Below are 25,611 nucleotides of genomic sequence, written 5' to 3'. Positions count from 1 at the left end.
TTAGTGTGGGGATTTTTGTTGGTTTTGGATGTCGTTATTTATCTGCCACCCTGTATTTATCTGCCACCCTGATCCCAGTATAATTGACTGGGATCTTGGGGAATAAATTTTTAAAAAGTATCTCCTAAAATGTCTTCTGCATATTCCAGTCCCTTCTAAGAAAAAGGAGAAGGAGTTGCATAGAAAATTAATCTGGGAGATAGCACAGGCTGTTGCCTCTGGTGATTCTCTCTGGCTTTTCTTTGCAAAACTTTGATTTATTTTATTGAAAACTTGACCCCTCCAGATGAAGTATACAAAATTTGCGTGTTAGTTGTTCAATTTGGAATTTGAATTTTGGGGGGAAGATGGAGGATAGGGAAGGGAAAGAGTTACTCGTAAGAAAGGTCTTATTGATTGAACCTGAGAACAATCAGGTGCAGTCCTTGGGAAGAGTTTCCCCGAATGCTGATGGTCTCCATGTCTTTGGTGCAGGCAGTGCTGGCCTTAGCAGCGTCTTGGACCTCGCGACAAGTGGGCGAACGTACGTTAACGGGGATCGTCATCGACAGTGGGGATGGGGTCACCCATGCTATCCCAGTGGTAAGCAGAGTGTTCAGTGCTTCACTTTCTGTAGGCCTCCCCCGACTGGAGGTAAGGGGAGAGATTAAAGGAGAAAACCCTTCTGTAATTAAAATACCACTTTAGAAACCGTAACTGTACTTAGCAAAGGTAACAAGAGTCTTTAAACTCAGGTATGTGAGAAAGAAGAAGAAAACCAGTGTCTTTGGTGCTGGCAAGTTGGGATTCATGCTGGGAAATTTCTGCAATCAGGATGTCAGCAGTCATTCGGGGTCTCCAGGGCTCTGCTTGATCACCGGGGGTACATCACCAGGAGGGCCTTCCTGGCTTACGTTCTGAGCTGTCAGCTTGGGTATCAGTAGGTGTGGTGCATGACCGCTCTGAAGGATGAGCTCTGTGTTCTGTGACAAGATGTGGATGGCTTTACCCAGCTCATGCTTTAGAGAAATCGCTTCTTGTTTTTCAAATTTTATTTAAGAGCCAAGAAGGGGAGATTGTTCCTTTTGACTTGCAGAATGCTCTGCAGTGTCACTTTTTGGTTTTAATTTTCAAAATATTAGAGAAGTGATTCCTAATTCAGGTTCAAGAGACAATGTCTATATTTTTCTTTCGGTCCAGTGGACTATTTAAATGAATTATTTGAAGTTTGCTTTTTTTTTTTGCGGTACGCGGGCCTCTCACTGTTGTGGTCTCTCCCTGTTGTGGTCTCTCCCGTTGCGGAGCACAGGCTCCGGACGCGCAGCCTCAGCGGCCATGGCTCACGGGCCCAGCCGCTCCGCGGCATGTGGGATCTTCCCGGACCAGGGCACGAACCCGTGTCCCCTGCATCGGCAGGCGGACTCTCAACCACTGCACCACCAGGGAAGCCCCTGAAGTTTGCTTTTTTGAAGATGAATCGAAGCTGCCTGCAACGGGACACACAGTGGACAGTCAGACCTCCTTTTCCTTCTCATCTTCCTCCTCCAGGCCCCCTGCTCAGAGAGCCCTGTTACTAGTTATTTATGTATATTACAGGCATATTTTCTGCACATATGGGGTGTGTGTGTGTGTGTGTATAGCTCCTTTTAAAAGGTGTGGGCCCTCGGGCCGAGCTGCAGGCCGTGGGCAAAGAGCTGTAGCTCCCTTCCTGGCGCTGGCAGGGGGCGGCCCAGCAAGAGGATTGCAGCTCCTCCCAGTGTGGTCTCACACGGCAGAGCATTTGGGTGAACTGGCCAGAATCACTCCTAACAAGTGCCGCTCTTTGTACAGTAAACGGGACCATTTATTGAGTACCTAACTACTGGTCCCAAACAGGGCTGTGAGCTGGACTTACTCTGTTTCATGAATTCTGTGTTATAAACCCCGTTTGCCCCATATTATGAATGAAGGAACTGAGGATGAAACATGTTGCCAGATGTGTCCACGGTCACTCAGCCCACAGACGTGGAACCGGATTGAGTCCAGGTTGTTAGAAGCCGTGTCCTGCCTGCTGACCAAATTGTTGACTTTTAAATACAGGTCGATTTATAGTTGTTTTAATGATTTTATAGATAAACTTCTTCCTTTTTGTTAGAGGAAGAAAAAAATGATTGATCCATTATTCTGACAAACGGCAGTACTTTTTGGAAATGAACCATTTCATGTGGTTTTTCTCTTCACATTCCTGACGAAGACGTCATTTTGGTGGCTTACAGGACATCTCCGGTTCTACTAACGGAATTGTGCCTGCGGTCATTTGAAAAGACCTCCAGGCCTGAGCTGTGCACAGAGTGGGGACTCAGTAAATGCAGTGACGCGGGCGGGGCGGGAGACTGACTTAGCGCCCAGGGAGCCCTTCTCTCCTGGAGTCGCTCACACGCTGTCTGTCTCCTCTTCTTCCTAGGCAGAAGGGTATGTCATTGGGAGCTGCATCAAACACATCCCTATCGCAGGGAGAGATATTACGTATTTCATGCAACAGCTGCTGAGGGAGCGGGAGGTGGGGATTCCTCCGGAGCAGTCGCTGGAGACTGCCAAAGCCATCAAGGTAAAAGCAGGAGCAAACGGGGCTGGCTTGCGGGTGAGAGAGGTGTTTGGGTGCTTCCCTTGCTGCTGAGACCCCCCGCCCTCACCTTCCTTCCTCCCCACTCCCCACGAATGTGGGTCTCGATCTGTTTACGCTTGTGGAGCTTCCAGCTACACATGAGAACAGCCCGATCGCTGGGATTGAGCGCCCTACGCAGTACAGCATCGTTTCATTGGCGCCTGAGCAGGTAGAACCTTCAGTTAGCTGGACGTGTCTCCCACGTCTCCCTTCAAGTTCATTTCTAGAATAAGGAACAGGCAGCAGCAGCAGCGACCGTTAGGAATCCTGTGAGGTCAGCCAGTATTCACACTGACTCCCAGTACCTGTAGTCTGTGGTTCTGTGCCCTGTGAGTTACCGTTCAGAGTAATGCTGTTCTAGGGTGGGATCATAAAGCAGAATCCACATGTAGTTTCCAGACTGTAATTACCATGCCGGAAAAGTTACAGGAGGTTTTACAATTAAATCCGTAAGAGTAGAAGAAAAATGGCTCATTGTTCCTTTTTTAAAATGCCCGCTTGACCCGATCCATCAGTCTGGTCTTCGTACGACTCTGTATGTAGCAGTTGACAGACCCTGTTGAAAGGAGCTTTCTTTTCAGGTTGCAAAATTAGGACAAATTATTGTGTTTTTTTTAAGCCAAAATGCAAGAGATTCTTAGTAATACAAGCGTGATCTTCATATAGATGAGAAGCAAGGGTTTTTTTTGCTTCTGTATAAGAATTTAAATGTGGGGACGACACATGGCCTTGAGTATACACTTAGCTTCTGAGCCGCAGGGGAGTCTAGCCTGTTCTCCCACGCCCCCGTCGCTGCTCCCTGGTTTCCTCGCACTAAGCACCCAGGACCGGGCTGGCTAAAAGGAAAGGAAGCATGGGGTGGGGGCGGGACTCCCGCGTTTCACCCGCCACTCCTGGTGAACACAGGTGTTTTGAGCCCGGGCGCACCGGCAGTGGTCAGGGCTCCTGGGAGGAGGGGCCCGCTGCCCCGTGTGCCCAGGACGGGAGCACCTCGAATGCCCAGCCAAGGCACCAGGGCCCGTCCTTTCCTTCTGGTGGGAAGGTTATAGAAGCAACATAAGACTTTCTTTTTAGAATAAAATATTTCCCCAACTTTCCCTCTTCCTCTCCTTGCCTTTCTTCAAGGAAAGAGATTTGGATTTCTGATCCAGGTTCCCTCACCACGCCCCCTTTCACAAATGGGACCCGACCCTCGGGGTGGACGTGGGGTGAGCAGAGCCCTGAGTGTGATGATCGAGAGGCATTTCCTTCACTTGCTGGCTCTCTGGGGTCCGGTTCTGGCCCTGAGCCCGGAGCTGGCCCAGTCCGGCCCTGACAGTGTGTCGCTCAGCAGTGAAGGTCGGGCGTGCGAGAGACTCCTTGTGTTCTCGCAGGTGAGCTGCCCCGACCCTGCTGTTCATTCTCGCCTCACTTCTCTCTGTGATGGAGGAGATCCTGGAAAGGGTGGTTAGAGCCCCTGCATCCTGTCACTCCCAGGGTCACAGGTGGGCCTGAGGCTGGTGGGCTCTGGCACACACTGTCCTTGCAGCGGGAGTCCAGAACTTAGGGCTGACGGGGCTGCTCTCCGTCCAGCTTCAAGGAGGCGTTTCATGCCATCAGTTGAGCCAGCTGAGGTGCCCTAAGAAGTTGACCAGGCAATGTAATGTTTCTGTCTCCAGTCTGTAGATTTAAAGTCATGTGGACTGACTCGCTCTGTTGTCAATGAGCAGGGTTGTGTAGCTTATAATTTGACAAAGTATATCAAGGATGGTATTAGGATCTGTTTCAGGGATTCTCAGAAACTTTAAACTTAATATCATGAAAAGACCTTCAGAGGTCCTTCTAAAATGTGTAGTGAGCTCCAGCTGTGTGCCTGGTGTTGAGCAAAGCCCACCTTGCCCACAGGCAGCTTACTTTCAGAATCTGCCACCCAAGTGCCACCTGCTGCTTTGCTGAGGTTAGCTCTCAGGACAGATGATCGACCCAGAGATCCCCAGTCGAGTGTCACCAGATGCTGAGGAGACACTTCCCACCTGTCAGGCTGGTCCGGTGCTGGGGTGGAAACCATGAGTGGCTTCTCGTGTATGGGCGTACGGCAGCTCCATCCTACCTAAGTGGGCCTTTTCTTTTGTCCGTGGTACCTGCCGCCTTCTAGCGTGCTGTGTCACTTACTTACATATCATGGCTGTCACTTTACTCTCTTGACTTAGCCAGAGCGTATGCTCCAGTGGGCAGGGGTCTGTGTGTGTTTTGTTCACTTGCGCATCCCGTGTGCCTAGGCACTCAGTGAATACTGTCGTGGAGCTGATGACCATGTTGTGTCGGGCTGCACAGCAGGTTCACGACCCACCGGTGGGCCGTGGTAGGCATGGGGGTGAGATCCACCGCATTCATCGTGGGGAATGCGGTCTACTGGTGCAGGGTGGATGGCGGTGTGTGCCCGGCCAGGCGCTGTGTAGGGGCCCAGGAGGAATAAGGAAAGCGGAGAGGGATACCTTTAGACATCACTTCAGATGATATGCAGCAAAATTTGATAGGGTAAGGCTGAGGTTCATAGCCGAGCTGCAAAGGAAGCAGATTTACAAGTCTAGAGCGTAGTCATGAAAAGTCTGTGAGGCTTGGCCACACGTCCATACTGGAGTTGTGTGTGTGTGGGACTCATTTCAGGGTGTTTGATGCTGGGTACTTGTCAGAGGGCAGACTCTGGTGACATCTCTTTGTGTGTGTCTGCAGGAGAAATACTGTTACATTTGCCCTGATATCGTCAAGGAATTTGCCAAGTATGATGTGGATCCTCAGAAGTGGATCAAACAGTACACGGGGATCAATGCAGTCAACCAGAAGAAGTTTATTATAGATGTTGGCTACGAAAGGTTCCTGGGCCCTGAGATTTTCTTTCACCCGGAGGTAAGATGTTAGCTTTTTGAGTGTGAGGTATGGCACATGTGGAGCGATACTGCCACCTCATGTGTGTACGGAGAGTCCCCAGTGGGGTTTCCTGAGCAGCTCTCAGGCCGCCTGTCGTGAGGACGCTGGGATACACGCTGCACCCTCTGCAGCTTTTACAGCCCCTGTGCAGGTTGCCTGCTTGACTGATGCCCCTCTTTAGACTTTGTTCTCCGTTAGAGATAATGAGTGATTAGGGAGACGCTTTAAGAGCAATAGAAGATAATGGAAATGAAATGAATCCATAGTAATATGAAAACTAGTTAATCCCGGGGACCGAATGCAATCTGCCTTTGTATGGGAGCAGGGTAACATGTAACATGTAACCTTTCCATCCTTGGTGATGGTCCATCCTAGTTGCAGCTTTTAACCCCAGACAGTTGGTCCTGCTGTGTTCCCTGCTGCAAGTTAGTTAAAGCTTCTGTCTGAGGACTAACCTTGCCATTAGTTAGATGGGCTTTAGGAATTGCAGATACCATCATTTTAACTATAGTCACAAAGAATTATTATTACTTTTGCAGAAGCAGTCATCAAGAGGCAACATTTTAAGGTTTAAATAAAGTGGATTTTATTTGTATTTTGGTATATTTTCCTGCCTAATTCAGTTTACATTTGATAGGTAGGTTACAAGCTGCTGCCTGTTTTTAGATGTGTATGACCATTTTGTATAGGAAAATGGCACACAATGTATGCCTTACTATAACCTAATAATCATGCCTTTGATATTACTGATTTAAAATAGACATAAAACCGAAAATGTCCAGTGAACAGCTGGTGAGCAACTGGATGTTACCTTCTTCCCCTTGAGTACGTTAAAGCATTCCTTGATTTTTAAAGTGTATTTAAAAGTTTTTTTAAGTTGAATTATTTATACTTTAACTTACTTAACTTACGGAATTGAATCCAAGACTGTTTACTCAGTGACATGATTGCTACCATATTGACTGTTTCATTTAAAAGCCACCCCCGCCCGAAACCCTCCCCAGGCTTCTAGCTCAGGTTTACAGTGTGATCTTTCATTGACTGTTTTTTTCTTATCTCATGGCTAGTTTTTTCATGATGTTAGTATTCATAAGTGGTATACTTACTGTGTATTCGTGGCGTTTTCATTACATGTCACATACATCATGCACACGCGTTTCACACTCTGACAGCAGGATTCACCGTGTGTCCTAATGCAGAGCTGGTCTGTTTTTGCTACTCTTTGATGTTTTCCCCTTGCTGACCCCACACATGTCATCTCCTGAGGGCACGTGTCACCATCACCCCATGCACAGTCGCTTGGGTTCTTCTGACATGTGAACATTTGACGTAGTCATTCCAGTGTGACGGTTTTAAAGGTATAGTACATTCTGTATTTGTTAAAGTTACTTTTTAAAAAGGTTATTGAGAGAAATGTGTAATGTTTCTTTTATGTTTATATGAAATTCAGTTTGCCAACCCAGACTTTATGGAGTCCATCTCGGACGTTGTTGATGAAGTCATTCAGAGCTGCCCCATCGATGTCCGTCGTCCGCTGTATAAGGTATAAGCTGCCTGGGTAAGGTGCTCGGGTTCATTGCACAGTTAAAGGCCCAGCATTCTTGGAATAATAGGTTCTTAACGTCAGTATGCAGATGTTCCTGTTTCACTCCTGTCTTACAGGATTTGTTAAAGGCCAGCATACTGGCGAAATACTTTTCTTGGAGTGGAGGTGACTTAAATGTTTGGAAATAGGACTCAGCTCACCAGAAGTGTTTAAGTATTCTCATGGCTTTATTCTTACCTGGCCAGCTGTATTTTAAACTGGACAACTTTAACCTTATGTATTGATGGAAAGATGAAGGGTATCCTTCCCCTCATGGTTTCCATGAATTCACTGGTCTTGCTTCATGCATATTTAGGTTTGTGCCAAATGTGCTGTTGCCAGGAAGAGGTCAGAGCCTGAAATGAAGCAGTCAGGTAGAAAATACTCATGTAATTTTCAGCCCTCAGCCTCTGCCCTGTCTTAACTTCTCAGCCCAGGGACCTGAGTTTAAAGAGGAGCATATCAGGCTCAGGAGTGAGGGCTTAATAAATTTTGTTTCATCTACACAATGGGATACTACGCAGTCTTTAAAAAGAGTGAGGTGAATCAGTGTAAATTCAAATGAAAAGATGTCTGTAGTTTACATTGTTAAGTGAAAAAGCAAGTTGTAAAGTTTACACGTAGTATTATTTTATTTAAAAATATAGTTTGCATATATATATTGAAAAGGTTTTGAATGAATGTTAAACTCTTAAAGAAAATAACATATCTTTGGGGGTAGAAGATGCATAACTTTTACCTTCTACTTCTTGTGTTTTAAGATTGAAATTTTAGAGTTAACAAATGTTATTTTTATTATTGGAAAACATTTTCCTATGTAGACAACTTTTTATGGGTGAAAACAAATTATAATTCTATTTTTACTGTTACATGTCCTTAATTAAACAGCTCTCTCCTCCAACAAAATGTGCAAGAAAGGGAAACTAGAGACAGGTGGGAGTATTAGTAAGTTTAGTAAAATACATGCCTTGCTCTCCCTACTTCTTAAATCTCACTTAACATCAGCTGTGTCTTCTTGTCCATGAAAGCAAGGAACAGGTGTGCACTCTTTAGTCTTTTGTTTTTTTTTTGCGTTACGCGGGCCTCTGACGGTTGTGGCCTCTCCCGTTGCGGAGCACAGGCTCCGGATGCGCAGGCTCAGCGGCCATGGCTCACAGGCCCAGCCGCTCCGTGGCATGCGGGATCTTCCCAGACCGGGACACGAACCTGTGTCCCCTGCATCGGCAGGCGGACTCCCAACCACTGCGCCACCAGGGAAGCCCCGCTCTTTAGTCTTTATTTCATCCTAACGGAAAAGAAACTTCTGCCAGCAGTTACAGATTGTTCATGGGTGAGATTTTTTCTCATCAGACGGTTTAGTTCACTTTCAGTACATTTACAGGAAGTAGAGATGGCCTTGTAACCTGGGCTCCTTGTTTAATAGATGATGGCCCTGAGCCCCAGAGATGGGAAAAGGAAGCAAAACTAGAGGGACCTGGGTCAAGTGGAGCAAACTGGTCTTGGACTTCTAAAAAAAATTATTGAGGTATAGTTGATGTACAATATTATGTAAGTTTTAGGTGTATAACATAGTGATTTGCAATTTTTAAAGGCTATATTCCATTCCTAGTTATAAAATATTGGCTATATTCCCTGTTTTTGTACAGTATATCCTTGTAGCCTGTTTATTTTATACATAGTAGTTTGTACCTCTTAATCCCCTACTCCTGTTTTGCCCGTCGCCCCTTCCCTCTCTCCACTGGGAACCATTAGTTTGTTCTGTATATCTGTGAGTCTGCTTTTTTATTGTTATGTTCACTGGTTTGTTTTCTTTTTAAGATTCCACATATAAGTGAGCTCATATAGTATTTGTCTTTCTCTGATTTGTTTCACTTAGCATAATACCCTCCAAGTCCATCCATGTTGCTGCAAATGGCAACATTTCATTCTTATTTATGGCTGAGTAATATTCCCTTGTGTATGTATGTATATGTGTATATATATATATATATATATATATATACACACACACACCACATTTTCTTTATCCATTCATCTGTTGATGGTCGCTTAGGTTGCTTCCATATCTTGGCAATTGTAAGTAATGCTGCTATGAACTTAGGGGTGCATATATCTTTTTGAGTTAAGTGTTTTCTTTTCTTTTCTTTTCTTTTCTTTTTTTTTTGCGGTACGCTGGCCTCTCACTGCTGTGGCCTCTCCTGTTGCGGAGCACAGGCTCCGGACGCGCAGGCTCAGCGGCCATGGCTCACGGGTGCAGCCGCTCCGCAGCATGTGGGATCTTCCCGGACCAGGGCACGAACCCGTGTCCCCTGCATCGGCAGGCAGACTCCCAACCACCGTGCCACCAGGGGAGCCCCAAGTGTTTTCATTTTTTTTGGATAAATACCCAGAAGTGGAATTGCTAGATCATTAGGTAGTTCTATTTTTAGCTTTTCGAGAAACCTCCATACTGTTCTCCATAGTGGCTGCACCAATTTACATTCCCACCAACAGTGCACAAGGGTTCCCTTTTCTCCACACCCTCTCCGACATTTGTTTTTGTGGTATTTTTGATGATAGCCATTCTGACAGGTGTGAGGTGACAGCTCATTGTGGTTTTAATTTGCATTTCTCTGATGATTAACGGTGTTGAGAAACTTTTCACGTGCCTTTTGGCCATCTGTATGTCTTCTTTGGCAAAACGTCTGTTCAGATCCTCTGCCCATTTTTTGATTGGGTCGTTTGTTTTTTCTCATGTTGAGTTGTATGAGCTGTTTATATATTTTGGATATTAACCCCTTATCAGTCGTATCATTTGCAAATATTTTCTCCCATTCAGTCGGTTGTCTTTTCGTTTTATTGATGGTTTCCTTTGCTGTGCAAACGTTTTAAGTTTAATTAGGTCCCATTTGTTTATTTTTGCTTTTATTTTCTTTGCTTTAGGAGACAGATCCAAAAAATATTGCTATGATTTATGTCAAAGAGTGCTCTGCCTATGTTTTCTTCTAGGAGTTTTATGGCCTCTGGTCTTACATTTAGATCTTTAATCCATTTTGAGTTGATTTTTGTACATGGGATTAGAGAGTGTTATAATTTCATTCTTTTATATGTAGCTGTCCAACAGACAGTTGAGTTTTGAGAGGGGTTAAGCTCCGGGTAGGATCACTTAGCTAAGTGGCAGGGTTGGATTTTGAGTCCACTTGCCACACCTTTGAAAACTCGTGCTTTTTCCACCACATCACACTGAAGATTATGTAAAATGTGGCAGGAAGACGATTCCTCAAAGAGGGAAACCCTGTCTCGACTGCTTCACCCCCTGGAAAAGTCATTTCTTCCCTGAGGCGTTCGAGGGCTTTCTGCTTGGCCCGGGTTGCCTGGCCCTGCTCCGCCAGCTGTGTTAGTGCTTCTGTGCGGGACCTTGGCCGAGTTACGGCAGGCTTGCGAGTGGTTTAGGATCTCAGTAGGCTTGGTGGGGGGCTGACTGAGGGTGGGCCGTGTTTTTCTCCTTTGTTGGGCTCTGTACCCCGTGGGGAAGGAGGGACACAGCGGGGCCCGGTCTGCGCTGCCACCCAGCAGGTGAGAAGCTAACCCTGGCGTCTCGGTGCTCGCAGCACATGTTCACTTGTGTGTTCACGGACTGTCGCCTGTGAGGCAGCTCCCCTGGAGTGTCACCCTGGTGGTCACCTCTGCGGGGGAGCCGGCTGGCAGGCACCTGGCTCCCGCCTGTGGCCTGTCGCTGCCACGTGGCCCAGCCACACTGCCAGCCCTGGGCGTGGGGAGGGTGAGGACTGTCTGCTGGCACCTCCGCCACGGCCACCACGAAAGGGACTTGTTTCCAGAACAAAGGGCTTGATGAGTGAATGCAAGTGTAACATCGAAGCCTAAACATGCCCTTTCCTGCGTGTTTGCCTGCTAGGTAATAATGGCTGTCGTCATGCTTTTCCCCGTGGTGGTTTTAGACCAGGGGTTGGCCAGCTCTTTCTGCAAAGGGCCAGATGGTAAGTATTTTCAGCTTTGTGGGCCATTCGGTCTGTGTTGCTGCCAGAGAACACGTGAGTGACCAGGAGGGGCTGTGTTCCCAGGAACTTTGTATATGAAAACAGGCGTTGGGGATGTAGGTGGGAAACGCGATTCTCACACTTTCCGGCTCAGGCCTCACGCACTCATTCGCTGACTGCAGCCAGGGCTGCTGTTGGGAAAGGCTCCTCTCACCGCAGGGCCCTGTGGCCCCCGCCGGCCACTGTTCTGCCCCCTCGTGTCCAGAGGCCGTCACCGCGTGTTCCGGTCTCCGGGGGCAGCATCCATGGCGGGCGGCCTTGTTCTTCGGATTCGCTCTGAACTTTTGGTCCCGCTTTCCTCCTCCTCCTCCAGAGTTTAGCCGTGAGCTTGCTGTGGAAAGAACCTTCCACCGTGACATCTGTGTTCATGAAATGCACAGATGTACAGTTTGTGGGATTTTGAAAGTAATTAGAGACATAGTACATACAAGTGCTTCTGCAGAGCACGTGGGTGTCTTGCTCTGGAGAGCTGTGTTCACGTGTCTTTAGGTAGCACGTCTTTCCTCTCCAGTCTTACTGTTACTTTGTCATTCCCTCCTCTGTTACCGATGTTTCTTCCTACCTGCTGGGCCCCCTTTTGTCAGTGTCCCAGACACGTGCCGTGGGGCTTAAAAAGTACTCAGTAACCACTAAAGAAGTAGGAAGCAGGTTCGTACCCAAAGAAACTCATGATTGCCCACGGGAAGCAGCCTGTCTGCTGTGCCCTGCTGGATTCCATGCCCGGGCAAGGTGCCCCTCCAGGAGGCTGGTTTCCTGACTCCTGCCTCGGTGCACTGTCCCCGCAGTGCCCACAGGCTCAGACGGGCGGCCGAGGTGGCCGAACCAGCCAGAGGGGAAGCCACAGGCCCCGCGGGAAGGGCTCTGAGGCTGCTGCTTGGTGCCCTGAGCTCTGCTTCTCAGCCTCAGAGGAAGGGGTCTCCCCGTTGCCTCACCTGCTCCCAAAGGCACTGTCTGGACTAGTCGGGCCTGGACCTCTTACGTTTCCCAGGCTCAGTCTTGGGAACTGTAGGTGGAGTTGCTTACGGAGAAGCGGGCAGGAGGAAGCACCCGAGACCTTCTTGGTCCTGAGTTAACACCTTCCTCAGGCTGGTGTTACAAGGGAAAGAAGTCGGTGGAGAATGAAATGTGACTTTGAAAATTTAGAATCTTCAAAAACGTAAAACTGTTTTTTTGGACAAAAGGAGTTATACTCTAATTTTTATTTCAGTCTGGCCTGTAGATCAGAAGGGTATTCACATACCCCCTTTTCCTGTTCAGTCTCTAAGTATGATGGAGGTCGGGTCTGGAGGGGACTCGTGTGTGAGCGCCAGGTCTGGGAGGCCTGTGATTTCCCCACGAAGCCAAGTCATTGCAAGCAGCAGGTGCTGCCTGAAACAAGACATTTTTGGCCCTGGCTGTCCATGGGCGTCACCCCCGTAGCATTAAAATACACTGATGTCTGGGTCCCACCCCCAGAGATTCTGATGTAACTGTTTTGGGCATCCGGATTTTAAAAGCTTCCCAGATGATTTTAATGTGCAGCTAAATTGAGAACCACTGTTAGCAGCTAGTTCGCTCTGGGGTTAGTCAGCGTTTAGTAGCTTTCATGCTTTACTCGAGGGCAAAGCCAATTTTGAGTTGCTTTGTAATGCAGCTGGGTCTCTACTAAATACAAGACACTATTGTTAACTTAGAGGATTTAAGTATGTATGAGAGATGGATCTTGTCTTCAAGAGCTTATAAAAACGCTAAAAATAATACTGAAATAATTCTCACGGGAACCACCACAAGCTAAATGTCGTTTATTGAGGTGTCATGGAAATTTAATGAGAGGGGCTCAAGGAGGGCTTGGAGAAGGTGGCAGGGAGCTGGTCTGAGGGCTCGGCCTGCAGAGATGAGGTGGGGGTGCAAGCCAGGGGGAGAGCACTTGGCATAGGTGGGAGCGCGGGCACAGGGCAGAGGCTGCAGAACCCTGCTCCGGGTGGAGCCCAGAGTGGTACTGAAGGTGGTGGGCACCAAGTCCAGGAGGGAGAGCGGGTCTGGCAAATAAATATTTTTAGACCTGCTTTGGCAGTGGGCTGGGGGTTGTTAAAAAATCTCATTTGTTGTGTTTGTCAAGCAGACGTGACTGCATCTTGATGTGGTTCAAGGAATTATTTTTCTGGAACAGATTGCTTGAATTGGGTTCTATGTAAGTATGTTAATACCTTTTAAATCGGAGGAGCTATTGCAAAGTGAGTTATATATGTATTTTTATTCTTAATGGTGAATGAGTTGAAATATCTTTAATACTTGAGAGAGCGAAATACACATTTTAAGACGTTATTGGTTTGTTCAACCCTTTTCACAGTAGGCCTTCTATTCAGGTGAGATTCCCAAGTGCAGAGTGACGTGTGAGCAGATGAGCGGGTGGTTTGGGGCCAGGTGGTGGACAGAGCGGGCCCAGGGCTTGCTGGTCCAGCCCCGGCTCCACGCGCACCCCTGTAGTTGATGCTTCCTGCCCAGGTGTCCAGGAATGGCGGGATCCGTGTGCCGCTGGGGAGGGAAGAGTGATGTCACAGCTGAGCACTGACCTGCCAGGTGGAGAGGAACTTCCAGAGGCTTATTGTTATGAGAGAGTGAGGAGGGGCCGATGGTGACTGTTTTGACACCGTTTTGACAACGTTGAGCAAATGTGCACTGAGCCTCCAAGGAGGGCCCGGCCTCACGTGGGCACCGGGATAGACCCTGACAGGAGTGTGTCGGGCTTGAGGCCAGCGCCTCATTCTTGCGCCCAGGGCCTCTGGCTCCTTGGAAGAGACCCCATCCGCGTTAGGGAGGACGCCTTAGCGTTGACCACATCTGCAAAGTACCTTCACAGCGACACCGAGGTTGCTGTGTGGGTCAGTCATTGGGCGCTGTGGCCAGACCAAGCTGACACACAGAGTTAACCATCCAAGAAGCCAGGAAGGAGCAGTCAAAGAGAGAAGAGAAAGAACACTCTGGGAGTCAAGGGGAGACAGCTGCCATCAGCCGTGTCAGGTGACGCCCAGAGGTCACCCAGGATGAGGGTCGAGGTGAGGATGCGGGCAGAGGCCAGGTTACAGCAGCTGAGGGGAGAAGAGGAGTCACTGGGGGAGGAGACATGCAGGTAATTCTCGGAAGACATTTGTCGTCGGTTGTTACGTCTCCTACGGTCAGGCAGCCGTTTTGAGCCAGCTTGGAGTTGGATTTCCTCTAGGACAGGGCGGGGCATCCTACGGCCCACCTTTGAGAAGTAAGTTTGTTCAAACTTTGCTGGGATTGCAGTCTTTGGGTTCTGTCTGAGAGTAAAAAAGCTCTTGTGCCGTCCAGTGCTTAAGAATCCGTCTTGCAACGCAGGGGACGCCGGTTCGATCCCTGGTTGGGGACTAAGATCCTACATGCCACGGGGCAACTAAGCCCTCGCGCCGCAACTACTGAGCCCACGCGCCACAACTAGAGAGCCCGCGTGCCACAACTAAGACCTAACGTGGCCAAAAATAAATATTTAAAAAAAAGTTTGAGAACTGCTGTAACAGAGTAAGTTGCATGCTTCCCTAAAAAGCTGTGAATTTTTTTATTTTAAAAAAAGCTCTTGTCCCTAAAGAGGTACAAGCCTTTCAAAATTTCCACCTAGGGGTGGTTGCCGGGAGAGTTGTCATCTTAACCTGTAGCGAGCGGTGGGGGTGGAGACTTCGCTGTGAGCATCTTACTTTGTGCCTCTGGTTAACGGAGGAATAGCATGGTGGGTAGGGGCTCGGCGTGTCTGTCAGACAGGATTAGGAGTACGAATAGAGCCTCCAGCACAGAATATACTTAGCGTTACAGGACTGGGAGTTTTTGTTATTTTTAATACTATATAAGGTATTGAATGAGCTTATTATTAACATAGACTTTGTCTTTCTGGCTTAAACGTCAGGTGGCTAACAGGCTGTGTGTAGTGTTCATGATGATGTGTGCTAGGATGTTCTTTACTAGCATAAAGACAGGGCCTTTGCTTTTGTAAAGGTAGTTTACGATTGAGGCTTTTATTTGACATCGTGGGATAAACAGTTACGCAGCAGAGTAAGCTGCAGTCTGTAGAAGAACCCAGTCCACACGGTGGTCTGGGAAAGCAGATAGCACAAGCCGCACTGAGTGAGGAGGTGCTGTGCAAATTGGGCTCCGTGGCCTTTCAGCAGGTCAGCGGACAGCACCATAAAACACCGTCTTAGTGTAGGAAATGTAGACTCTACAGGTGAGAGAGGATGATCGTTTCTGGCTTAAAATGCATTTAGAAAATTTGAGAAGTGCCAAAGTCTTTAAGAAAGAAAACAGTAAACCACTGACTTTATAAAAACGACTGAACTTTTCCCAAAGTGGTTGTATCATTCATACTTCCACCAGCGATGTGCAAGAGTTTCATTTGTTTGTATTTTAACCTAAACTTGGTGTGTAATGGATTTGGTTTGTATGATCCTGATTACAAATGCTGTTGCCTCTCTTTTCACGTACTTATCGGTCATGTGTGCATCTTCTTTTGTGAAATGTCTGCTTGAATCTTTTGCCCATTTTTCAATTGGCTTGTTTATATTATTATTGAGTTGTAAGAGTTCTTTTTATATTCTGGATATAAGTCCTTTGTTAGACGTATGTATTGCAGATACTTTTTCCTAGTCTGTGGCTTGTCTTTTCATTTCCTTAGTGGTATCTTTTGAAGAACAGAAGTTTTCATTTTATAAAGTTCAATTTATCAGTTTTTATTTTTTATGGTTCACGCATTTTATGTCTGATCAAAGACATCTTTGCCTACATCATAGTCATGAAGACTTTAAGAAAATATTTTCTTCTAGAAGCTCTGTAAGTTTTAGCCCTTGCATTTAAATCTGTGATCCATATTGAGTTAAATTGTGTGTGTGAAGTAAGGTAAGTAAGCAAATGTTCATTTCTCCTCTGTGGATATTAATTATTCAGCATCATTTGTTGCAAAGACTATTCTTTTCCTGTTGTAGTATCTTGGCTACTTCGTCTAAAATCATCTGACCACGTATACACAGTGTATACACGGCACCGTTTTTTAAAAAAATTTTATTTATTTATTTTTGGCTGTGTTGGGTCTTCGTTTCTGTGCGAGGGCTTTCTCTAGTTGCGGCGAGCGGGGGCCACTCTTCATTGCGGTGTGCGGGCCTCTCACTGTCACGGCCTCTCCCTTTGTGGAGCACAGGCTCCAGATGCACAGTCTCAGTAGTTGTGGCTCATGGGCTTAGTTGCTCCGTGGCATGTGGGATCTTCCCAGACCAGGGCTCGAACCCGTGTCCCCTGCATTGGCAGGCAGATTCTTAACCACTGCACCACCAGGGAAGCCCCACAGCACCGTTTTTATTGTTGTGTGAATGAATGAAAAAATGAATCTTATGTGTTACACCTTTGAAAGCAATGCAATGCTTCTGATCTTAACGAACAATCGTTTTCATACCCTGGTGAGTTAATTTTTAAATTAAAAAATCCATTACAGAGATATGAGAAGTAATTGCAGCAACTGACCCAAGACTGTATCCTGGACTGGAGAGAAAAATGCTAGAAAGAGTGCTAGCAGTGCAGGTGACAGAATTGGAAGAGCAGTGATGGATTTAGATAAAGTTTTTTAATCTATATAATTTATGAAGTCGAGAATTGAACTGTGAGGCTTATTCTAAGATATGATGCCCAGAATATCAAGAATGCTTTTAAATGGTGATTCTCAGTAGCAAACAGATACACAGTTTATGTGAAGGTGTTAGCAGGTGAAGAGACCTGTCTCTTCAAGAAGGTGGGGATCGGAATGCCCTTGTTTTACTCTAGTAAGGTTGCCACCTGACCTGTCCGGGACTTGGTCCTGGTTCTCTCAGCTCCTGGCCAGGTCGAGGAGGAGTGTCGGTGAGCAGGGGTGACCCCTGAGAGCAGCATGGGTTGGTGGCCTCTTGACTCTGATAGGAGCCGAACTGTGTCCTGTTGTTTCTGAGCGATTTCTCCACGGGTGACCGGGTGCAGCAGTGATTATTCGTGATGTTGATCCTGGGGCAGGATGTTGTCTGAAAGATCTAGGTTTGCAGTTTGTCAAGAGAAAACGGGGAGGGGTGTTGGTAGAAGATGGCCCTTTGAGAAATGGAACAGGCAGTGTGTTTTCACTTGGTTATAATTGAGGAAGAGCACCAAGAGAAAGAATTTGTGACACAGGAAGAAAAGTACAGTTTATACTTTCGCGATAGCATTAGCTCTGCTTCGGTGATCATCTTTTCACATAGATTGAAGTGTGTTATTCGTACAAGCGATTGGGCGCGTGGGGTGTGTCGTGGGCAGGTCACTAGGCCAGCGTGGGCGGGTGATTTCATGCAAGGAAACCTCTGCTTTGTGTCTTTTAGAATGTCGTTCTTTCGGGGGGCTCGACGATGTTCAGGGACTTTGGACGTCGCCTGCAGAGAGACTTAAAAAGGGTGGTGGACGCCAGACTGAGACTCAGCGAGGAGCTCAGTGGCGGCAGAATAAAGGTGAGGCCCCTCGCCAGCACAGGCCGGCGGGCGTGCCCGTCTGGGCAGCGAGGGAGAAGCGCAAGTTGCAGCCACCCTCAGCCACCGTGTGAAGTGACATTCAGAGGTTTGTCAGCTGGACTCAGCCCAGGTGTGTGGTCAGGGCGGATACGGACCTTGTGAGGCAGCTGCGCAGCTTTACACTGCCCGCCGACCCACGCACACCAGCAGTTTCCTTTGTGTAAGAGGTCAGGTGTGTAGTGTAATGACCAGCATCCCAAGGAGATGGGTCAGTTTACAGCGAGGAACTTTAACGTTCTTTGGGAACATTCTCATTAAACTCAGATAACTAACACGAGCAGGGCGTTCATGCTGTGTTCCTCCAAGGTAATAATTCTTAACCAGCTGGTGAATTTACTCAGTTTACCCAAGCAAGCTTGGGCTTTGGTGTGGGGTGAATGGGAGCTAACCTGTGTGTCCTCACCTAGTGGGATCACACTGTTGGCAAAGTGTAATTTTTATAGTATTTTTGGGACACTTAGTGTTATTTGGAATTATCTCTAAATGCTAAAACATCTAATTTGTTCAGTTAAAAAAAAGCAGTTGGGTTATTTGCTTGGATATTTTGCTTTTTAAAATGCCTTTAGATAGAGGTAACCTGCCCTTGACTTGTGTGCTTTGTTCTTTGCACCTCCTGGGGCCGGGCCGGGGTGGGGGGTGGGAGGGGGCTGGGGGCTGGGGGCCAGGTGGATTTGGCAGCAGGAGCGGCTGAGAACCTTCCTTTCAGGGCGGAGTGCAGAGGTGCTTGAACCTGAGGGCAGGGCTTGCGGGATGGGAGGAGGCCCTCAGAGTGGAGCCCCGTCCAGTAGGTGGAAGGGCGTCAGGGTGTGGAAGGGCATCTGCACAGGTGAGTCAGCACACATCACTTCCCCTTCCAGCCCAAGCCCGTGGAGGTCCAGGTGATAACACATCATATGCAGCGCTATGCGGTGTGGTTCGGAGGCTCGATGCTGGCCTCAACTGTAAGTCCTTTTCTAGATTGTGCTGTCTTTTCATCTCTGTGTTCTCTGCTGAGTTTGAATAAATCCTGCCTTTTGGAGGTTAAATGATGTGTGTTCTAATTGTGTGTGGCTCTAAACAGCCGCACGTTTAATTCTGAGATAGAAGAAATAACTTTAACGACCATTTAAACTGCACAGCTAATTCGTAAGCATCCTTGCCAATTAGGGGTTACAGAGAATATGGATAAGAGAATCCAAAAATAACCTAAAACATCTTGCATTAATCATTAGTTCCAGTGACTTTTCCGAGTAATTACTACTTTCTTGCCTCAAATTTAGGACTAGCTAACAAACTGCTGATTTAGGGCGAGCACGTAGTTGTTCCTAAATAGAAACTGAATAAGTTTGGAAAAAATGGAATAAGCTCCCGCTTTGAAGAGGTCAGAATCTGTGACAGAGGCCATCGGGGAGAGGATGGAGGTGTGGGGTGATTTGCTTGGTCGTTGACTTGGTTTCATTTCCCTTCTGGAGCATTTATGCTCCTTCTGCTGGTTGCCTCTCGCAGCCGGAGTTCTTCCAGGTCTGTCACACCAAGAAGGGCTACGAGGAGTACGGCCCCAGCATCTGCCGCCACAACCCCGTCTTTGGAGTCATGTCTTAGTGGCGGCTTTGACACCGCCCTTCCAGTGGTGTCGCGGCAGGTGCGCAAGTGTCCTTCAGACCCGGAGGAGACCGGCTCCTGTACATAGCGCGTGTGCCGTGGTGCCGGGCAGCCCAGCAAAGCCATCTCCGCGCCCGGCCTCCCCCCGCCCCCCCGCCCCGCTCTCCTCTCCACCCGAGCTTCGAGTCCACAGATCCAATTCCGGAGGAATTCAGCTGCGACTCTCAGATTTGTTACGGAAAACCCTAGAACACGGCGCGAAATAGCTCCCCATCCAGGGCAGAGTATGGGGCTCTCAACCCTTTTCTTCCCAGACTATTTTTGTAAATAAAATGTTATAAACTTGAAATACAAATTGATGTTTATATTTCCTATCATTTTGTATTTTACGGTATTTGGTACAACTGGCTGATCCCGAGCACGAGTAGATGTCGATGTCATGGAGTGTTGTCATAAAACGTTTTTAATTGTGAGGCATGTTCTGATGTGTGTGTAGGCAAACAAAATAAAGCAGAGCACACTTTTCTGGTCACGTGTTTGCTAGGAAATGGTTATGCTTTATTGGAGGATGGGGAGGTTAAACACTAAGCAGTGTTGTGTGACAATTAGTATAGACAACGTATCCTTTCATTTTCTTGTTTGAACTTTCTGGAATTGTTTTATAGAAGATGCCGGTTTGCTATTGGTGAGTGTTCGATGAAATACTACCTTGCACCATTGTAATAAAAGCAGTTAGACTCTTTATAAAGATCTCCTCTTGTGCTGTAGTGGTCTTTTGGTTTTCCCCTTTGTGCCTGAACTTCTTTCAAAGAATACTGAAATTTGTTTCATGTCTGTGGAGGCTCTGATGATTGACACCAAGTTTTGGGGAGGAAGTTTCCTAAAGTGATGTGGATTGCCTGTCCTGCAGTGACCACTTGGCCGCCGGAAGTGGTGTGGATGGGCCTGTGAGCGTCGGGGGCCGGGTGGAGGGATGCGCCTCGTGGTTCCCACCGCCCCTTCCTGGGAATTCAGAATTCATGGCTTTAAGCTTTGAGTAGCTACTCTGACATCTGCTGAGTGGATTGCTGGCTTGAAAGGTAATTTCCTAAATTAGGAGATTTAGTTTTACCCCATTCTTCATATAATACTTAGGTTACTTTTTAAACTATTATTTATGGTATTTCTTTGAGGTCATGAAGTATGTTTTATTCTCTGAAAATTTGCCTTTGTAAAGAAACATTTGGTTTTACTTTTTTTTTTTTTTTTTGTGGTACGCGGGCCTCTCACTGTTGTGGCCTCTCCCGTTGCGGAGCACAGGCTCTGGACACGCAGGCTCAGCGGCCATGGCTCACGGGCCCAGCTGCTCCGAGGCATGTGGGATCTTCCCGGACCAGGGCATGAACCCGTGTCCCCTGCATCGGCAGGCGGACTCTCAACCACTGCGCCACCAGGGAAGCCCGGTTTTACTTTTTAAGGTTAAGAAGTTTGGGGTGATAAAGGAATCTTTCCGCTCAGTGTTGTGAAATCGGTTTTCCTGGGCCGTAGGCAGGCCCTGCCACTTGCACCTGATGCTCAGCAACCCCGGGCCCTCCAGCTCCTCGGTGGAGAGTCTCAGGCCACTTGGTTCTTCCTTTGTCCAAACTCTGCTTTGGACCCCACTGGGGTCTGCTCTGCTCAGGGCCCTGGGGCCGGGTTGCTTCCTCCTGGTATTCCAGCCCCTGTATCCCAACTCTCCCAACTCTCATGCAGGCGCCCTGTGCACCCTGCGTGTTGGCAGGAGTCACCTCCCCTAACACCGCTTCCGCCGCCTTTTCTGTTCAGGAACCGTGGGGCCCTCGGGGCCCCTCCTGTCTCCCGTCTTGGTGGGCATCTTCCCACTGGGGCCCTTTGCCTCCCCAGCTTCACCGTCTCTGCGCTTCTCACAGAGAACGCACCGTTTCTGCCTCTGCTTGGTCCCCCCTTGCTTTGATTGGCCAGGTGCCTTGCTGGCAGGTGCATTTCCCCCAAACTCCTAGAGCAATGAGCTCCTGTGTGCCAGTGCCGGCCCCGGGCTTCAGAGGGGTTGTGCCCACTTCCTGTTTTAGCTGCCCCTCAAATGACCCTGTGTCAGGAGCCCAGTATCACCCACGTCGGCTAAGCTAGAACTACTGTAACCCGTCCTTCAACCACAGAACTTGTAAAGCTCCCGTTGCCCTTGTTTGGGACAAGATTATCTTTGAGAATGTACTTTTGTTTCTCGTCTTACAGAATCTTCATCAGAGCATTTTGTTTTAACATAACATTGGTGGGACAGAGTCATACATGAGAACGTGACTGGTGTGATGAGGGGCCCTCAACTCCGGCCAAGACCCCTCCCAGATCACATGCATCAGGATGCAGGGAGTGGGAGGGAAGGAGGAAGGCATTCATTTTTCACTTTCTGTTTTTAAGCCCCGTAGGTGATGCCTGTCTGTAGCTGGGGCTGAAAACCCTGGTGAGCAGAGGAAGGACTTTTGAATCTGAAAGAGCTGAATCTAAATTCTGGCTGTTCCTTATGCAGATGGTTTCTCTTCTGTTTCCTCATCTAGCTGAGAACTGCAGTGGCCTCGTTGCTGTTAGTAGATTGGAGTTTAATTTCTTTGGTTTTTTCACTAAACCTGCCAGATACTGTGTGTAGAAACGGGATGTGGTTCTGCAATGTGCATTGGTCGTTCTAGAAGGAGGAGAAATGCTTAGCGTTGTTAGCAATTTTAAGAAAATCTACACATACCTCTTCTTCAGATTGAATTAGCACTAGATCATAATGTAGCAATGAGTTAAGTATTAATGGAGTCGATGGGTAAAATCAACCTTCTGTGATGCCTTATAAATGCCTTATAACTCAGCGAACAGTTTTCTATAAAAAATTTCAACCAATGCACACTTTAACAAAACATTCTAAAATTACAAGTCAGTAGTTTTTACAACTATTAAACCTGTAGATATGACAAGAAGTCACTTTACCCCATTTGACAGATGTAAACATAACTTTATAATGATAAGAATATAACAGGAACGCCTTACTTGAGGAAAACCTGGTTAACTGGTGTGTGAGTATCTGCCAACGTTCCCTTTCTAACAAGATGCAGTGGCTGGCTCTGGGTTGCTCTTTACAACCCACCTGTGGGAACAGCCTCTCAGTTTTTGCAGAGGAAGCATTATCACCTCCTCCTGAGGGCTTCCACTTCTGCTTTTATTAATTTTCTAGCCAAGACTGGATCAAAGAACATGAGGCTTATGATTTTTTTCCTAAATGTGTGAGGGGTAGGGGAAGAACACAGGAGAGGGAAGTTCAAGATACCAGTGGGGAGGCTTCCCTGGTGGCACAGTGGTTAAGAATCCGCCTGCCAATGCAGGGGACATGGGTTCGAGCCCTGGTCTGGGAAGATCCCACATGCCGCGGAGCAGCTGAGCCCATGCGCCACAACTACTGAGCCTGTGCTCTAGAGCCCGTGAACCACAACTAATGAGCCCACGTGCCACAACTACTGAAGCCCACGCGCCTAGAGCTCGTGCTCCACAACAAGAGAAGCCGCTGCGATGAGAAGCCTGCACACCGCAACGAAGACTAGCCCCTGCTCACCGCAACTAGAGGAAGCCCACGCGCAGCAGCGAAGACCCAATGCAACCAAAAAAAAAAAACCAAAAAAGATACCAATGGCAGAGGGGTAGGTAACTCCTTGATCAAGGTCCTCGCAGAGGTGGGAGATGATGTGGTCCAGAGTTGAGGGGAGGAAAAGCCCAGGATGCACCCGATCCTTCTAGTGGAACAAATCCACAGGGCAGGCAGGGGACGCCCTTCACTGGAACTTCCATGGAGCCCGGACGGAAGAGGCAGGAAGGCAGCGACTTGGCTTCCTTAGGGGTGGGGTTTTGCTGGGCAAGTGTGGCGACAGGGCAGGTGTCCTGGGACTTCTCTGTCCTTGAAGTCTATGAAGTCCGGGTGGGTGGGGAGTAAAGGGAAGGGAGTATTGAAGGTCCTGAGTTTCAAGGTCAGGGGGTTGGGCTCATAGGGAAGATGTAAGTGTTTAAGATTTCAGAGGTAGAGCACTTCCCAGTGAGAACAGGATCACTGAAGTGAGTGGTCATGGTGTAGAGGCCATTGGAAATGGGAGAGATGAGGGAATTTTGAGATGAGCGTGTTGGATAGATTGGTGCGTGCTGGCATCATCCAGGTGGGGTGGGGCCTTGGAGATGAGAGCAAGATTGTGACCCAGTCTCCAAAGTCCCGAGTCCGTTTGGGTTGTGGCCCCGAGCTGAGCACAGTGTGTGGGGAACTTGGCCAAGTGCTGACTGCACGTGACCTTATTTAATCTTAGCAGCCTGTGAAGTTGGCATTACCATTATTCCCCCATTTTCCAGGTTAGAAACTATGGCTCAGAGAGATTTAATCACATGCTCGAGACCACACAGTTAGGAAGCAGAGAAGTCATTATTTGATCTAAAGTATGCATTCACTGAAATCATGCCGTTTGCAGCAACATGGATGGACCTAGAGATTATCACACTAAGTGACGTAAGAGGAAGACGAATATCACATGATACCACTCATATGCGGAAACTAAAGATATGATACAAATGAACTGATTTACAAAATAGAAACAGACTCACAGACAGAAAACAAATTTATGATTACCAAAGGGGAAAGGGTGGGGAGGGATCAATTAGGAGTTTGGGATTAACAGATGCACACTACACCTGGCTCTGCGCTGGGAGCTGCTGCTGTATGACCAGTGTGAGGATGCCTCGGTTTTGGCTATGCGTGTTCCATAGACATGCTTTAGTTGAACACACTGGGATCTGAAAGTTCCCCTTTGGTATCACGGTGTTATTTCAAGGGGAGGTTGGTGCACAGCATCCTGAAGGGATCAGCCCCAGAAGGGGTTTCTTTCCCTGAGTGCTCTCGCCCTCGGCTCCAGCATCATCGATGTGTGAAGCCTTCTTGGACCTTCCCCACCGAGTCAGCCTCTTCTTACCCACGCACCAGCTATGCCCTCTGTCCCTCACCTGGCTGAGGTTCTGGAAAACGGGACTGATTTTTGTGCCCCCAGGACCTTCGCAGTGCCTGGCACGTGGTGGGTGCCTGTTAAATATTGAATTAAATTTCTATTCACACGAAGACTCCATCCCTGGTTTTTCCAGGCTGGGTATGCTGTATAGTGAGAAGTGTTGTGTGTTTGGGTATCCTTGGATGAAAGCTGGGTTTTGGGTGTCTGGGGTGTTACCCATCATGACTTTAAGACTTTTTAACGATATAACATGTATCTCTTGAATGGATAAAGAAGATGTGGTACATATATAAAATGGAATGTTACTCAGCCATAATAATGAAATAATGCCATTTGCAGCGACGTGGATGGACCTAGAGATTATCATACTAAGTGAAGTAAGGCAGATAGAGAAAGACGAATATCATATGATATCGCTTATATGTGGAATCTAAAAAAATGGTACAAATGAACCTATTTACAAAATGGAAATAGAGTCACAGATGTAGAAAACAAACTTATGGGGGAAAGGGGGGAGGGATAAATTGAAAGATTAGGTTCGACATATACACACTACTATATATAAAATAAATAACTGATAAGAACCTGCTGTATAGCACAGGGAACTCTATTCAATACTCTGTAATGACCTATATAGGAGTAGAATCTAAAAAAGAGTGGATACATGTATATGTATAACAGTCACTTTGCTGTGCACCTGAAACTAACACAACATTGTCAATCAACTAGACTCCAATAAAAATTTTTTAAAAAGATAAAAAATAAAATTGTACACAACATCCTTCACCCAGTCTAGCTCTTATATCAAATAGATCAGTGGTCGCCTGGGAGAGGGTTGGGGGGTGGGGAAGGTTAGGAGGAAATGTACCTACCAGTAGGTACGGGGTTTCTTTCTGGGATGAGTAAAGTGTCCAAAGTTGATCCTAGTGAGGATTGTACAGCTCTGGGGATACACTAAAAGCCATTGAATTATACACACTAAGTAGGTGAATTCTGTAGCATGTTAAGAACTTAGTAGGTTTCTGAAAAAAAAATCTGGCTCTTAAGCCATGACTCCAGTAGGTGTTCCGTATACCTGACAGGTGGGTGTGCGATGCCGTAGCACACGTGTGTGAGAGGACCTCCCTCCGCTGTGTCACCGTCTGCAGTGTGGTCAGCGGGAGAGCCCAGCGGAAGAAATGACCCCGCAGGAATCTTGAAGACGTAAGTATATTTTATGGTAGCGATGGCCAGTTCATTCTCCAACTTAACTAATACGCCTGACGAGCTCTCGTGTGACTGCAGTACCGACAGTTTTGTGATGAATTCATTTTTTATGATCCCT

The 25,611-nt window shown here is 47.4% G+C and overlaps 1 protein-coding gene across 47 annotated transcripts in view; it reads left to right on the top strand.

Moving 5' to 3' along the window:
• LOC111176411 (actin related protein 3B) overlaps positions 1–25,611 on the top strand; it is a 289,879-nt gene that overhangs the window by 41,870 nt on the left and 222,398 nt on the right. For 15 of the 47 annotated variants that reach the window (XM_022576823.2, XM_089917130.1, XM_022576876.2 and 12 more), the window contains 8 exons: positions 475–582; positions 2,423–2,566; positions 5,336–5,509; positions 6,981–7,073; positions 11,011–11,092; positions 17,512–17,637; positions 18,555–18,638; positions 19,183–25,328. In XM_022576823.2, coding sequence (XP_022432531.2) covers positions 475–582; positions 2,423–2,566; positions 5,336–5,509; positions 6,981–7,073; positions 11,011–11,092; positions 17,512–17,637; positions 18,555–18,638; positions 19,183–19,544 — 1,173 coding nt within the window. In that variant the 3' untranslated portion in view covers positions 19,545–25,328. The other 32 variants (XR_016394231.1, XM_089917145.1, XM_089917148.1 and 29 more) reach the window with 19 other exon arrangements.

Source organism: Delphinapterus leucas, chromosome 9 (assembly GCF_059928025.1).
Source record: "Delphinapterus leucas isolate spDelLeu-1000000601 "Yukka" chromosome 9, BTC_Dleu_Yukka2, whole genome shotgun sequence".
Taxonomy (NCBI): Eukaryota; Metazoa; Chordata; class Mammalia; order Artiodactyla; family Monodontidae; genus Delphinapterus; species Delphinapterus leucas.
This window is presented reverse-complemented; position numbering and strand designations above follow the sequence as displayed.